Source organism: Leptonotus elevatus, chromosome 20, assembly GCF_054856555.1.
Source record: "Leptonotus elevatus isolate MCC_2025b chromosome 20, RoL_Lele_1.0, whole genome shotgun sequence".
In the NCBI taxonomy this organism is placed as follows: domain Eukaryota; kingdom Metazoa; phylum Chordata; class Actinopteri; order Syngnathiformes; family Syngnathidae; genus Leptonotus; species Leptonotus elevatus.
This window is the reverse complement of record NC_141258.1, coordinates 370,897-387,285: the sequence shown is the minus strand read 5'-3', so window position 1 is coordinate 387,285 and position 16,389 is coordinate 370,897. Positions and strand designations below refer to the sequence as shown.

The following is a 16,389-nucleotide window of genomic DNA, read 5'->3' as shown; positions in this document are numbered from 1 at the left end:
CAAAAATGTACCATTCGGGGATTATTTTTCCATTTCAATCAACCTGAATGTCAACAAATAAGCCATGTTGTGGCATGAGTTTCCCAAACTGACGGTTGCCACGGCGACCGCGCGTGCGTCGTCGGCCCTCGCAGGCCAAGAAGAGCGCGTACGCCTTCCTGTGGGACATGGCGGCGTTGGAGTACGCGGCGCTGACCGACGACGACTGCGCCGTCACCGTGTCGGGCAGCGGCGTCAGCAGCAAAGGTTACGGCATCGCCATGCAGCACGGCAGCCCCTACAGGGACCTCTTCTCGCAAAAGTAAGTGTCGGGGAACGCGTCGCCACCGTGTCATTGAAGGCATCGCGAGTATCCGTGGTCAGAGGTGGCAAATCCAAGTCCAGAAAGTCCAAACCCTGCCGGTCAACGAGCACCATGGGAGCTAGCAAGGGAGCTAGCTAGCGAGCTAGCTAGCTAGCAAGGGAGCTAGCTAGCTAGCACCTGGGGCTAAAGCCAAGACTTGGATTTGCCACCTCTGACAGTGAAGGTGCCACCGAACGTGTCACACACGTTTATCGGAGGATGTGGCTGTCCTTGAACGCATCACCGGCCCGCCAAATCTCCGATGTGCAGCACAAGTTTGTTTCATGGCTTAGGGAGCCTTTGAATGCATCACAAGTGTTTTGTAAAAGTGTCACTGAATGCGTCAAAACTATCCGTTTGGGTGCCTTTGAACGCAGCGCAAATGTAATCGATGAACACGTCACAAGTATTCGTGAGGATGCCTCAAAGGCATCGCTTCTATACTTGTCAGTTTTTGAATGCAACACAAGTCATTGAATGCATCATAACTAAATCATGAGGATGTGATAGAACACATCGCAACTGAATTGTAAGGGTGTCATTGAACGCACCATAACAGTATTGTGAGGATGTCATCAGGAGAAGCAGAAAAACGCCAGCAAGTCTTCATGTCGTCTGTGCGAGAATTTCGCAAAGATTCATTGAAGGTTTTTTGACCGCAATTCCTTGTTGCCGTGACGACGTCAAAGATCCTCACAGCCAAGACGAATGGTGAGAAGTGCCACGTCTGAGAAAAAAGCTGCAGGCAAATAAAATGACGGGGCTTTTTTTACCGTGTGAGAAGAATTTGATGTTAAAGTTAGTGAAGCTGACAAAAAAGTGGACTATGTTGGTGCCGCTCGACTCTTTGTGACAATTTGGACATTTGGAGGAAATGGTTGTGAGCGGCTCCGTCTTCATGCCGGCAAATTGATCCCAAAGAGAGTTGAGGAATCATTTGGTTAAATCTCCACTTTGCATCAGCAACAAAACTTCTCACCCGTCTCGTATCGACCGCGGGAAGGCCAAGCGGACAAACGAGCCGTCTGAATGGAAAAACCTGCGTCACGTCACACTGTCGAGTTTCCGTCCAAGATGGCCACTGTTGCTATGGAAACAACAGACGGTGGCTTCCCGGGTGGTTTGGCCTCATGTGACCTTCTGCTGTCAATCCGTAAGAGTTTGTCTCTGTCAAGACAACAAACTTTAAGGATTGGACGCATTGCACGTGTCACAGCGAGGGGGTCCTTGAACGCGTCTCGACTTTGTAGCGCCACTCGAAGGTGACTTGACGGCAACATTTTCCGCTCTTCTTATTTCTTCATTCTGGACGATGGAAGATTTTTCCTTCACTTTTTCAGCATCTCGTTACCATGGCAACAAGTTACCAGCAACGACGCCGCGACCTTATGACCTCAAGTCGACCCGTGACCCGCTTGTCACCCAACCACTTCAAATTCCATTCATCTGTTCCAGCCACTGAAAAATGTTTTCGTTATCTTATGCTTTTATTAACTCATTGACTGGCTGCCATTTTCAATCATTTTGACATATTTCTCATGAAGTGTTTGTTGTCATTTTGTTTTGTAAACGAGCGCATTCAAGTAGCTGAACTGCACCGTTTTGTTTCGTTCACTGCGCTTAATCGACGATGCAGCCGAAGCTCGCAACATAAAGTAGAACAAGCGACAAGCGACAGCCCTCAAGTGTAAAAAGTGTCAAAGAAAAAACAAGTGGAGGTGGGCGAGCGTGCGCGCGTGCGTGCGAGCGTGTGTGCGTGCGTGCGTGCGTGTGTGCGTGCGTGCGTGCGAGCGTGCGAGCGAGCGATGGGACTTTGGTGTCAGGAGAGTTTAGCGGGAGATCGTCACAATTCCTCCACGCGGGCGTCGTCCAAATGGAAGCGGAAAAGGTCGAGCGCTCGCCTCGGGCGGGACAAATTGATCGTGACGCTCTCCGCCCTCCCGTGACGCCTCCCGTGACGCCTCCCGTGACGCCTCCCACGGCGCGTGCGACCGGCCGGGTTCACGGCGCAGCTGTGGGACGAGCCAGCCCAAAGTTTGCTCCCTCGTTTTAATGCCTGTCGGGAATTCCTCGTGAAAGATGGACGCCCCCGCAAGCCATAAGCTTCCCCGCCATGGAAAACATCTCCTTCCTCTCGAGTCCCTCAACGTCGACGACGTCGTCTTCATCCTGGCTTTTTATTTCTCCAGGCTTGCTTTTCTTTCATTTCATCGTCTTCATCTTCGTCAACGTTTTAGTCCGCAACACGCCGTCATCATTACTTGTCGCGCTCGTGAGAGAACGACGTGTTGTTGAGGAGCTTCATTTAGGCAAAAGCTGTGCATTGGTGCCACCTTGTGGCACATTGCCACACAGGAACTACGTTAATGGGAGTTGAGGAGCTTCATTGAGACAAATGTAGTGCTTTTGTTGGCACCATCTTGGTTGGGAATGTTGCGATGATTGGCCGGGCGAGACGATGGCCGCAGACATTTGGCATTTTGACAAAGAGATCAATTCAAAACTGTGTTTACTTCAGGGAACAAATTATTATTAACATTTCCACTTCATTTTATAGGAGACGCTGCTGACCCTGGGAACTTTCTGTTTCTAAACCTGAATTTTGAAGATACATATGGTCTAAGATAAAAAAAAAATGTTTTAATTTTTTTTAGCAAATCTGAGTATCGGTTCCAAAAATCGGTTATCGGCAACCTCCTTGACTACTAATGATCCGTATCAAAAAACATATCTGTCTAATCTTGGTTTCAACGAACCGTCACCGAGCACAACACATACAACAATACACGAGAAAAAAGCAAGATGGCGATTTTGGCAAAGTACCGAGTAGAGAATAAAAATGAAAATGGATCCTACTGAAAGTGAAGTTGTGACGTCCTCCAGCCGCTTCACACGTCAGCCGCTTAATGGCAGATGATGATGGCTTCCAAAGGATTGAAAAGCCCCGCCCCCTCCCCTCCTCACCAACATTGATTATGGCCGTCTCATGCGCGGCGCAATTACGATGGCCGCCACGTTCGACCGGCCTGTTTTTCTGTGTCGCCGGCCGCTCGCACGTTCACTCGCTTTGTCCCGTCTTCAAGGAACTCAGGTGGCCAATCCTGGTCCAGGAAGTAAAAAGCCTGCCGCAGCTTTAGCCCCTGATGCTAGCTAGCTAGCTAGCTAGCTCCCTAGCAGGTCAACGAGCGCCATGGGAGCTCGCTAAGGAGTATTTTTAATGTTTGCATCCCTGACAGCGTCCCCGGAACGTCCCGGGTTGTGCGTGCGAACGCGACGGTCCCGGGCGTTGCTGACCCCGGTTTGTGCCCGGCCAGGATCCTGGAGCTGCAGGAGAAGGGCGACCTGGACATCCTGAAGCAAAAGTGGTGGCCGCGCGCGGGCCGCTGCGACCTGAGCAGCCACGCCAGCGCGCACCCGGACGGCCGCTCGCTCAAGCTGCACAGCTTCGCCGGCGTCTTCTGCATCCTGGCCGCCGGGCTGCTGCTGGCCTGCCTGGTGGCCGGCCTGGAGGCCTGGTGGAGCGGCGACGGGTGCTGCCGCCGCGCGCCCAAAGAGGTGACCGAGCTCGGGCGCCGCGCCGCCGTCGCCGTCGCCGCCGTCGCCTCGCTCTACTTTAAGGATCCCGCCCGAGCCGGCCGCCATTTAGTGGAGCTGCAGTACGCTCAGGTGTAGACGGGGGGCGCCGCGTAACGCCGCGGGGTGGCGCCGGAGCTTGAAATCACTTTTTGGTCTGTCTGTGTCACGCCATCGTCGTTCCATTTGGTTTCCGTCAACGCCGGCGCTATTTTGCCCATCGCACGATGCGGCTCATTAAAACAGTGCGCTTTGTTTTCTATGCACACACACACACACACACACACACACTACACTACACACGTTCACACACACAAACCGTACAATACACACTTCGGCACCAAAACACGCATTCACACCACAACATTCAGAAGTGAATTGAGAACGAGACCTTAATTGCAATCGAGTTCTCAAACGTGAAGCAGAATTGAGGCGGCAAACAGGAAGCAGAATTGCAATTGAAGTTCCAATTGCAGGAAGTAGAATTGAAATGTCAAGAAATTCATGCTGCGAAATTCAAGATTTACAGTATTTTTAAAACATGAATTTCATACACATATTATTTGAAGGACTGAATAATTAACAGTAAATCGTTTTTACATTCAAAACCGACTCAAATAAAAAATTGTAAAAGCCTTCAAATTGTTTCATTTGATGGGAGAACAGCACTTCATTTCCCAGAAGACCTTGCTCTTGCAAATGGCTGCTCAAACATTTTGGCCAGAAGGAGTTTCTGCAATGAATTCACGTCCACTTCCTGTCATGCAAATTCAGCCGTTGAATTGAATTCAGAATTTTGCATTCACAAATATGCCATCAGACTTCAAATACAAAAACATCAGATTCTTCTTTTTTCTTTTTAATCCCGCCATCCGTCCAATTTCCTTAAAAGTTCCACCGCCGCCAAATCTCATCATTTCTTTTCGACTGGGATTGAAATGTTTTGAATCTTGTGCACTTTGTTGTAAACTTTGGCTGAAATTCGGTCCCCAACAAATGTCTTTATCTTTTTCTGTTTTCTGTTGATTTTGACTCCACGAGTGTCAACTTGGAAGTAAATAGCGAATATAAATGATGGAAATGTTCAACGAACGACCTCATTTCATACGAAAGGTCGAAGGAAGCGTTTTTACATCTCAACCCTCAAAGTAACTCATCCTACCTTCGAAATGTAATTGAGCTCTTAGTTTTTGTTTTTTCTTCACGCCATCCGTCCCAGCAGCGGCAAACTTGGCTTGATTTCCGCGCGTCCGCCTGCCCGAGGCCCCCCCGAGGCCCCCCCGTCCAACGGGCGCCTTTAAAAGCCGCCAACGCTCGCGCGCCTCCTGCGCGGCTTTATTGTTCCCGTTTTATTCCCCTCAGTCGGCCGTGAAACGCGCTGAGCCGGGAATGTCCGACACGTCTTCATAAAAGCCTTCATAAGATTCCTTTTATGGTCCTCGCAAACTCCCGCGGTCGGCCGAGATCCTCGTAACGTCTTCATAAAGAGCCGCGCGGCGGACGGCGAGATTGTTTAGCGTGCGGCGGGATGATGACAACGTGCCGCGACGCAACGCTCGACAACTTTGATCCCGGCGTCTTATTGGGCTTCCATCAGCTCCCGTAAATTCCAAACGTGCGCGACATCAAACATTTTCGCTTCAAGTTTGACAAAACACGAATTTCAACATTTTCTTCGTCTATTTCGACGGGAAAACATCCAACGTGAGCTAGCTTAAGCGTAGCGAGCTGTGGTCTATTTGCAGATCGATTTTGTTGTTGTGGGAACCGGTCTTCCGTATTTTTAGCAACTACAGTGCTTTGGCGCAAACTACGTTGAGCTTCATTTCAACACAAGTAGTCCTTTGCCGCCATTTCGTGGCATCAAGAGGCAATTTGACGCCATTTTGGGGCCACGGCTAATTGCTATTCGCTTCAGGGCTCAGTCGCTAATTAAAAGTTAGCGTCAATGACGATGTTTATTCTGACGCGCGCGTTTGGTCGCATAAACGTGATTGGAATGCCTCGTTTGAACGCATCACTGCTTTGGAATCCTGATGTTTCGAGTACAGGAAGTACTTGTGTGTGCGGCGGCCATCTTACGTTAGCCTAATTTGAATACATTTGATTTCTCTGTGCCGTTTTCACATTCTTTTCTGCGGAAATGCCCGAGTGCGTGTGTGCGTGTCCATAATCGAAGTCCAAGCGTGTGGCGCGCAATTCACCCAAAAAAACATACGCAGAGATAAATACAGTGCAGCGATGACGACCAACGACGACCGATCCGTTACTCGTGCATCGAGAGAATATCGTCTTTTATCGACGGTAGAAAAGCGGCGATGACGTCCTCGTGTCACGGTTTAAATGGGGATTGATCACGTGACCAAATTTACCCACAACCGGAATTTTGACCTTAACCCAAATATTGACGGCATGTAAATGTAGTCACAGGCTAATTAATTGTAAACGGTCAAAAGAGCATACGACAAAACTCCTCGGCAAATCGTCGACGTGGAATCAACAAATCTTACTGGAGCTTCGTCCGTCTCTCTTTTGTTCCGTTAATTTGGCGGCGGCGGCGGCGGCGGGTTTGGATGGGAGGTGGGGGTGAAGTTGGGGGGGGGGGGTCTCTTGGGCGGTTGGCGGCGGTTGGCGGCGGTTGCTGTTGTGTCTTCCATGTCTCCTCCTGTGATTGCCGCTTGCTGTGTGCTGTCGTGCAGGTCGCTAAGGATTACAGGCTGGCTTTGGTTTCGGGTCCGTTGACTTATAATGACTTTGCCTCGTCCGAGGGGAGGAGGGACATTTGGACAGACAGAGGGAGAAGCTGGCAGGAAGCGCATGCCGTTGGCACAGGTCAGAATAGAGCAAACATACACTGACTGACTTGTACAGTAAATACACTTGAACGTCTCCCGTTTTTACGAGTCCATCTTTGGTTGTCGTCTCGAAAGGGATTTTTTCAACAAAGTGCGCACGAGAGTCTGGCATTGTTCCCATCCTGGCATCCCGTTTTAGTCCTCAGTCTTGAGTCTTAAATCTTCAAAAGGTCTTGGGACTTTTTCCAACAAAGTGCATGCTTCGGGACTGCGGCATTGTCCCCGTCCAGACATGCCGTCATCCGTCCCCAGTCAATAGTCCTTCATCTTGAGTCGCTAATCTTGACTTTTCAATTGGCCAAATTTGATTTCAAGCGCCGGGGTGTCAGCGGGGCATGGCGGGGGCGGGGCATGGCGGGGGCGGGGGCGGGGCCCGGCGGCGGTCCCATAGCATTGTGGCGAGGGTGGCGGGGCGACTGCATGGAGCCACAAGCGACAAAAGCGGCCCATCGCCAATCTCAGCCTCTGTGTCCCCCTCCCCTCCCCTCCCCTCCCCTCCCCTCCCCTCCCCTCCCCTCCCCTCCCCCCGTCCCCCACCCCTGTAGGACAAGGAGGTGAACCTGGAACAGGTGCATCGGCGTATGAACAGTCTTTTGGACGAGGACTTGGTCCACAAGCAGATCCCCGGCCCCTCTATCGAGATCTCTGCGCTGGACATCGGCAGCATGCAGCCCACCCCGGCGGGCCTGATGCCCCCGGGCCTCGCTGTGACCACCTTCCTGCCCAGGGAGGGGGCGCCGCCGCCGCCTGTGAGCCACCCTCACCTTGGGGGGACCCTACGCAGGACGCTGCCGCCGCTCCAGCTAGCTGGCAGCAGCACGCTAGCGCCGCAGCTCGTGGGCAACATGCAGTGCAAGCACAGGGCGCCCAACGGGGCGCTCTTTCGGCAGAGTCCTGGCAAGGTGCCACTCTACCAGGCAGGACCCATAACCGCAGCCATTGACGCCACCCACAGCACCTCCATTTAGGCCTGAGGGGCTTTTGCAGTCTCGCCCTCAAGGAAGGAAGGAAAGAAGATGTTTTTTATCCGGCGCTCCTGACTTGACTTTTCTGGTGTAAATAACAAAAAAGAACCAAGTGGGCTTAAAGTGTATTTTGAATATTCTCCATTTTTGACCTTGAGTTCTAAAAAACACAAAACCAGATAAAAATGGATTATATATCATATATAAAGTATATATATATATACATGATGCCAACATTGACTGTTTTCTAAATTTAGTTGAAAATGAGACAATGAGGCTTAATTCATTGTGATTGTTTTCGAAGTGGCCAAAAAAGGCAAACAATGTTTCCATCCGCTGTCCCGCATTCGTTTTTTAATGTCACCGTCGTCGTGGCAACCGACAGATCGTTATCTTTAATCAAAGTTCATCTCGCTTCATTTCCTCCCCCTGATCAAAAAGTCAAACTTCATTAGATACTAAAATGTTTTGAGTGGTCAGCGTTACTCGATTTCAGGCTGTGACGCTCGGCCCGGTTGCCGTGACAACGCTGCTCCGAACACACTCGACGCTTTTTGTCTTTTGGCTGCGTCGACTTCTCTTGTTAAACATTTATGTGTCGTAAACGTGGCTTTGATTCATCGCGGCCGACGAGGAAACGCGAGCGCCGTCGGCCAAAGTGCAAGAAGGAATCTGTCGGCATGCAGCGCCCCCTGCGGCCCTGGAGGAATGAAGGGCCGGATTCACTTTACAACAGGCAAACGTTACGTTTTTTCCAGGCACATTGACGGAGTGCGTTTGTGTCCTTTTGTTTGTTTGATTTCAAAGACTGGCAGCCCGTTTAGTCCTCCCATGAAACATTTTTTGAAGTTTAAGGGCCTAACTCGCTCGTTGGCGACCCGATGGCAACTCCAGTCTCAGCGACGCCCCAATTCCCCCCCCAAATTATTTTTTTCTTACAAGTCTACCGTCGGTCTCGAGACATGGCGAAGACCACTTGCGTCTCCAAGTGCGGAGACGTCTCTGCCGCTCCGAGACCAGCTGGAGACGCGGTAGTGACGTCACATGTCCGTCACATGTCACATGTCAGTGGCGTGGCGGAGATGCTGGCGGAAATCGCAGCGTGTTTGTGACGTCGCGGGGACTTCCAGGAGAATTGTGCTCCATTGGATGTCAGCTTGGTGAAAGCGCAACAATATGTTGCTGTCCTGCGTTGCCAAAACGTGCGGCAGACTCGTGCGCTTCTCCAGACACCCCTTTGCATAACTCTTTGAAATCGCGAGGACGGAAAAGTCTCCTTTGACGTCGTAACCGTGACGTTTGCACGGCTTATTTGGTGCATTCAGAATCAAGTGAAACACAAAGTGAGCATAAAAAAAAAAAGTCCCGCTCAATAAGCAGGTCGCGACCTCCTCGCCTCACGACTCGCCCCACACCCCCCCCCCCCCCCCCCGCCAGCCCCGCAAGTCCATGATGAGAGTCCCGAGACCAACATGAGTTGAGGCTGCCGGGTTCTTTTCGTCGCCGCCGCCAGCTGGAAAAGATGAGCTGGGCTCGCCAAATGTCTGCGTCGCTTGTCGGCCGTCAAACGTTGAGCGGCAACAACTGGACTCTTCTTAGCGCTTGTTTGCCGCATTTCAGGTGTGTCGCAAGTCGTCCTATTCATATTTCCGCCGCGCGTGTGGTCTTGTTGGGAAGAGGGAAGCAACGCGGCGCACCCGGAGGACGTTCTCAATCTTGCAATCGCTTAACCTTTGTTGGAATCCGTCACGGGTTCAAGGAGAGATGAAAAGCGGCGTCTTCGCTTGCGCTGCCATTTTGCTCACCGACGGCAAGCGTGGATGTCGCCGGCTTCTGTCCTTTTTCTGTCTCGTGTTGATGAATTTGACATTTTGTTTTTGCAGCTCTTTACGTTTGTCGTGACAGGAATGTTCATCTTCAGTCGTTTGGAAACGATGTCAGCTTTCTTGACGGGCTTCGTGTCCTGCCGTCGACGAATGTCGAGCATACGCAGTAAAGCAACAAGACATCATATAGCGGACCTCCAATATTCAAAAGCGAAAGGAACCGGGCCCGACGGCGAAGAGCAGAAGTATGAAAATATCTGACCGCCATTTTTTTCACATTTGACTTGCACAAGTCAAAGCAGGTCTTGTTACTTTTCGCAATTAACAATAGTTGGTATTACGCAACGGATGCGACGTTCACAAGATAGCCACGCCTCCAATGTAACCTTGAAGATGCTTTTTGGTTTCAAGGCGAAGCGTCTCCACCGACCGGTCCAGTTGCGCCCGTTGAACTTTTGCCGAACGTCCACTGGCTTGCGTCCTCGGGAGGCTCTGCTTGTTTTTGCTGTTGCGCCCGAGGACTTTTATTTATCGACACGCTGCTTGAACTTTCTTATCTTGAATAAAGAAATATGTTTACAACACGCCGCGCTGGTCTTCTTTTGAACGCGACCGCTCGTGGCAAACGCCGGCGAAGGCTCCCCGCGGCTTGTCAGCTGTCCTCCGGCTTCACGCTCAACCGCCAACGCGGCCGCTGACTCCACGAAAAGGACGCTGCGAGGAAGGTGGTGGCGGACGAGGGGGGGCGGGGCACAAGCGGGTCGGCGTGGAAGACTCGCCATTGGTGGAGCAACACCGCGTCCTTGTGCACGCCTTTGACGAGGGTGAAGAAGGCCCTGACACGGACGGACCGTTGACCAGTCCATTGGTTTGTCATTCTTAACAATGAGAACGGGGGTGTGGCTTTCCCCGCGCAGATCCACCTTTACACCCCCCCCCCCCCCCCCTTTACCGTCGGTTGCACTCTTACGTTTCGCCAGATGGCGGTCGCTATCGTCTGTCTCCCCGACGCCGAGCCTTTTGGGTAAATGCGCTCATTACTCGCTCCAGCGGCAGCAGCTGGAGGCCGTAAAAGCTGGTCCGGTTGCCGCGGCGGCGAAGGGGCAGTTATGGGCCGAGACGCCGCCTGGTCGGGAGACAGGTCAATGGCGGTAAATCGGCGGCGCGACGGCGAGGAGCTCCGATTGGCACTGAAAGCATGCGGCGTGAAATGAAAGCTAAACATAAATATGCAAATAGGATGAGAGTGCTGCGCTGTTTCTTTGGCGTAATGGTCGTGGCGGTACAGTCGTGACTTGAAATCAAATCATCTTTCCCCATTGAAATGAATGGGCATTGAATTAATCCGTTTAAAAAAAAAAGTTTTCATGCAAAAAAAAAGTGCTGCAACATCAAGCGCAGCCGGATGACCGCGTGCTCTTCCGCTGTGGCCCTTGGCTCATGCACGGCCATTTTGGCGGACCAGCCCAATGGGACTTTTCCCAACCTTCCCAGGTAGTGGTCGGTGGTCGGTGGCACTCGTGTCCATCTTACCACACCTCATTCCAGGATGATCACTCTTCGGATCATTCTTTTGAGGCATGATTCGACAATCGGGCCTTTGATCGCAGGGAGTAAATCGTAATCGGCATGCGTGCCGCGGGTCACAAACGTCACGGCATCCGGACGCCATTCAGTCCGTCTTCCTTTGGTCATCGCGACATCCGTGTCGTCGTTGGTGTTCCGCTTCCAGTTCCAGCACACGAATGAAAACGGCGCAATGTCACCGTGGACGTTTTCAAGTGCTTTGAGCTTTTGGAGCCGTCGGCGGCGCTCATAAAAACGCACGAGGACAAATTGAAGAATTTCAAGAAAATTGCTGCCATCAAGTCTCTTGGACTCATTTGGGAGCACATAACAGCAAATGGAACACTCGCGCACAAGTCGGAATGGTCGCCAGCACGGGGAAGGCGAGGACGGAGGAGGCACGACGGACATTGACTTGCGACCAGTCCACTGATTGTGCGTCCTGTTGCGTTAGAAGAGTTTGGCTTTTTCATAGCTTGGTTCTTTTTTCTTTTTTCATTCCGTTAGTTTTCTTTTATTTATTTTTTAATAAATATATGGCGCATTTGTCAGATTTTAGCATTGACTGGCGACCAGTCTATTTTTTTGTGCCTTGACATTCCACGTCACCTCGGGTGTCTCGTCGTCTCTTCATTTGAAAATCATTTTGCGCTGTCTTACCAAAATGTCAGCAAAGGTGAGAAGTTGTTTGATGGCGGCCATTTATTAAGCAGCTTTTCTCGCACAGATGACACGCTGACATTTCCTCTCGCTGGCCAAACACAATAAGTCAAATGTGAGGAAATAAATGATTAAACAGAGGGAAGAATAGTTTGTGGAGCTGGGAAATGAGTCATGCTTCTTTTTTCTTTTTTTGCGAGGGCGGGGGCGGGGCAACAAAAAAACTCGCAAGCCGTCACAACATTTCTCAGCCAGCCTCGGAACTTATCGGTGGTGAAGTGTCGGCGTTCCTCAGAAGGCGTTGCGACGTGACGCTGTCAGACAAACGCCACAAAGATAGGTCGCGGCCTGTGGAATCGCTTCATGACGAGAGACGTGAGCGGCCGAACAGCAAGAAAAATGTGCTGAAGTGCAAATGTCGAGTCAGGACAACATCTCGGGGCCACGTCACGTTCGGGAGCGGACGCGCACGGAAGATCGGTTGCAATTTAAGCACGTCAGCTCACAAGGAAAATGGTTTGCTAGCATTTTAGCACATTCGAGCATCATCTCTTAGCTTGTAAGCATATTCGCTAATGGATACGATTCTAAGATCGTTGATTAGCATTTTAGCACACTGGCTAACAGATGGGAAAGGAAGCTCATCTCTTAGCGTGTTAGCTAATGGACAAAGAAGTACGTTTTTTTTTAGCACTTTAGTACAACAGACAGTAGATTGTGTTTGCATGATAGCTCGTGTGTAGCGATGTAAGAACATCGCTAGCATTTTATTGCATCAGCTAACAGACGGAGAAGGAAGAAAGATCGTCCATTATCAACTTCTGCTAACAGACACAAATAGAAGATCATCTTTCCGCATGTTAGCAGACGAGAAAAGAGACGGAGAAGGAAAATCGCCGTTGACTCGCTAACCAACGATCGTCCTTCGCCGCCTGAGACGAACGACCAGCTGAAATACCGACAATCTTCCATCGCAATCATTTGGACTGGACCGGAGCACTCGAAGGTGTCACGATACTTTTCTCCTGACTTCCTGTTTTTGTCCCACTTCTCTGTCAGCTCAACAGCTGACAATCTTCAACTCCGTCCATTAGTTGACGGCGAGCAAACGATCTTCTGTCCTTTCCTGGCTCTCGATGGTAAAAATATCTCGTCACTCGGCCACACTCGAGTGTTGCGATTCATGCGCATTAAAGTCAATCTTCTCCCCGGGAGCTCGGTCGTCGTGGCGGAGCCCCCGCCGCGAACCCGCCGTTGAATCACAAGAGGGCGGTGCGCTAATTAGCAAGCGTGTGAATGGAGCTTTAATCGCCGAGAGCTCGCCGGGGGTGCCGAGAGTGGGGGCTGCTGTGTTTGATTTGGAAGCCATTGTGGAGCTAATCGCCGGCTTCTGCTTACCGCCATCGCCACGGTTCCCCGCCGGGACGCTGCTTGTTTGCTACGCTAACGGCTAACGGCTCGGGCGCCCCGACCGGCTTTCTGGGGACCGGGACACTTAAAAGGCGTAATAATAATAAATTCAGGACAAAAGTAGTGGGACGCTTAAAGTGAAAAGTCCCCAAAATGTGGAGGCTCGACAAAAGAATTAAGACACTTAGAAAGTGTAAAAAATGTATAGTATGGACAAAAGTATTGGGACACATACAGCAAGTGTAACAAATGTTTATTTGATGGGACACTTTTTAAAGGAAAATGTAAAGTGCGAGAGCTCCAGTTGGAGTTCCAGTCCACTCATCGACTGACTGACGGTTTTGTTGATGATTAGGACCCGCGTTTTGGATCCTCCCCTTCCCGGGATTGACGGCTTTTTCCAGAGTTCAGACGGATCTGCGCCTTTTAGGCTTCTGCCTCGAATGATAATTAACAGACATGCACTCCGGCACCGCACTGTTGCATGCTGGGTAGGCAGCGGCGGGGTCCCATCCATCAGCGCTGACGCGGGAGCGAAAGCGGGCGCCGCACAGATCGTGATGTCGTAAAGATGGACGAGCGCTAATCGGCCAACAGCTGGATGCGGCCGCCATTTTGAAAAGCCCAAAGTAATGGAGTCATTATTACCCGGGGCAGTATAGTGGCTTGTGGTTAGCATATGGAGCTGCCTCGCAGTGCTGAGGTTTTGGGTTCGAAGGCTAAACGATGCGAATGTGAGGCTTGACTCGCCGGCGTCCCAAAATTGACGGTTTGCATCGAAAGCAGTGAAGCGAGCAACGCGAGTGTCTCCCGTTGGCAAGCGAGAAGTTGCGCGCGCGACATCGGCTGTTTATGTCCGTCTGAGAGGCTTTTTATCCTGTTTTGATCGGCCTCTTATTTATTGCGGCCCGAGTGCTTTTGATGGCTGCGGAACAAATTGTCCCTCGGCGATAATAAAGTCGCGCTTGTCGCTTCCATAAGTCGCACTGAACCACGGCGTCGCAACATTAGGGACTCTTGCGTGGTGGGAGTCGGGAGAAGAGACATTGAAGACGCAAGCTGATAAAGCGGCCAAACGCTCCACATTTGATCTTGCAGCCTTTTTCCAAAATGGAACACATCCCCCAAGTACAAGTATTGAGTTTTTTGTACTAACACTGTGGAAAGGTTTTATTAAAATTAAAACACTGAATTTACATGTACATACTTGGATAACATGGTGCTTTGAGACAAGAGTACCTGGACCCTTTTTTTTTTTTTTTTTAGAAGCAAGTCGTAGCTTGTTCCATTTATTTATTTATTTTGCCTTGACATACGAATAAAAGCTTGAGATATGAATGCGCTTCAGACGCCCACCACTAGTTGGCACCAGCAAACTCCACGACGTATTGTAGGATGAATAATTTCCGATGGTCTGGACGGGCCGTGAAGGCGTCACAGACGACTGTTGTTAAAACGCTCCGCGCGCTAATGAGCGGTTCTGGCGTAGTTACGGCCGACAGCCACTGGAAAATTGAGCAGGAAAAGAGTTCTTAGCTCCACACTGATTATTTCACCAACGTAACGTTACAATATGGCTGCCATCAATTCATATCGATTTTCTTGCAGTGGACGAACGCTCTCAATTGGTGGCGCTAATTCACCACAAAGCTGATTTGCCAATTAACACCGCAGAAGAAGAAGAAGAAGGCGGGACACGACATGAGCTAAAATATTTGCCATGTTTGCTGGCCATGTGGAGAGCAAATGTTCTTACGGTGTCCTTTTTTTTGTAATGGTTCAATAATTGAGCGTGAAAGAAAAACAAATGTTGGCGTTTTGGCGCGGGATGCCGCAACGTGTCGTATTTGCATTCATCCAGCGCAAAATTGTTCTCAGGTGCTGCTCGTCCTTGAGATTTTTCTTCAGCTTAATTGGAATCCACCTGCGGTTAATTAAGCTGCAAAAACATCTCAAAGATAATCACAGCACTCCACTTGCACCTGAGCTCCATTTTCAGCTTCAAGGCCAACAGGCTGGGAACGCCTGGTCAGTTTTTAATTGGAATACATTTGCAAGAATATCCAGCAAAAAAAAAAGAAGAGTAAAATCTGAAGTGAGTCCATTTCGGAGGAAAGCTTCAACAACAAAATGTGGGAAAAGTGAATAGATGAGAAAGAAAATGAGGAGCGGCGCAGGCGAAGGACGAGTCGTGACGAGGAATTGATGGCGTCCATTTCGGTGGCTCGCCGGGAGGTTGTGATTGTCCGCCGAGCTGGCGCGAGGCGAGGCGAGGACGAAATTGGACGCTCCGGGGGGGGTCGGCCGGGACCTCCGCTGGGAATTGTCCTACGCGCCGCGGTGAACTTTGAGGTCCAGGACAAAGTGATTCCGGTGTTGGTGCGTGTGAACGTCAACCTCTACCCTTTGCCGGCAAGTGCGTTGTTGCATCCAAGAATGTCCCGTAACAATCCCGCTTCAAAAAGTGCTCGCTGCAGTCGTCAATAAAACATCTGGCAATAAAATGAGCAAATGCAGCAGCCTGCAAAACAAGTTTGTTCTAAAAAAAAAAAAGCCTTGCTCCTAATAAATGCCTTCTCGCTACGAGATGCCAAATGAGTCCCGGAACCCACGTTTGTTCACCCCCAATGAACACATGAATGCTAACTGATGCCAGGTGAGTCCATTCGTGCCGCACTTAAAAAAAAAAAAGCTCTTTACCTCTCGTCGACGCCAACTTCCTTTGAGTAAATGCGCACCCACGACGCTGTGCGCGGTCTTATTACAAAATGGTGCCGATCCGCCTATAAATGCATTAACCCTTGATATCGGGTGCTCTTATTTTAGGAAAATAACTCTCGGGCCACGATACTCTATTATTACAAAACGATGGTATTGTATAAAAATGCCTTACTCCTAATAAGCATCTGCTACTGACTGCAGAGTAAATAAATCCCTGCCGGTAGATGAGGAATTGACTTCTCCATCCGGCTGATGAAGTCTTCATTTGTTGGCAGCAGAAGACGCCAGAGGGACTTTTATGGCCTCCTCACGTCTTCCGAATCTGAGATCAGATCTTCTCCGCTGGGGGGGATTTGCGGCGGTAAAAACATTCTTAGTTTCTTTTTTTAAATCCTCCCTGACAACTTTCCGCCGTTCTGACGTTCACATTCCGCCGACTCGGCTCTTTTTCAACTGCTCCGCATACCTCA

The 16,389-nt window shown here is 50.4% G+C and overlaps 1 protein-coding gene across 5 annotated transcripts in view; it reads left to right on the top strand.

The window, feature by feature from the left end:
• Nucleotides 1-10,146, top strand: part of LOC147156229 (glutamate receptor ionotropic, delta-1-like) — a 61,014-nt gene extending 50,868 nt beyond the window's left edge. For 2 of the 5 annotated variants that reach the window (XM_086064159.1, XM_086064157.1), the window contains 4 exons: nt 135-301; nt 3,658-3,898; nt 6,616-6,748; nt 7,317-10,146. In XM_086064159.1, the coding sequence (XP_085920285.1) occupies nt 135-301; nt 3,658-3,898; nt 6,616-6,748; nt 7,317-7,714 (939 nt within the window). In that variant the 3' untranslated portion in view covers nt 7,715-10,146. Of the gene's footprint in view, nt 1-134; nt 302-3,657; nt 3,899-6,615; nt 6,753-7,316 lie in introns of those variants that run through there. The other 3 variants (XM_086064158.1, XM_086064160.1, XM_086064161.1) reach the window with 3 other exon arrangements.
• Nucleotides 10,147-16,389: the final 6,243 nt, after the last annotated feature.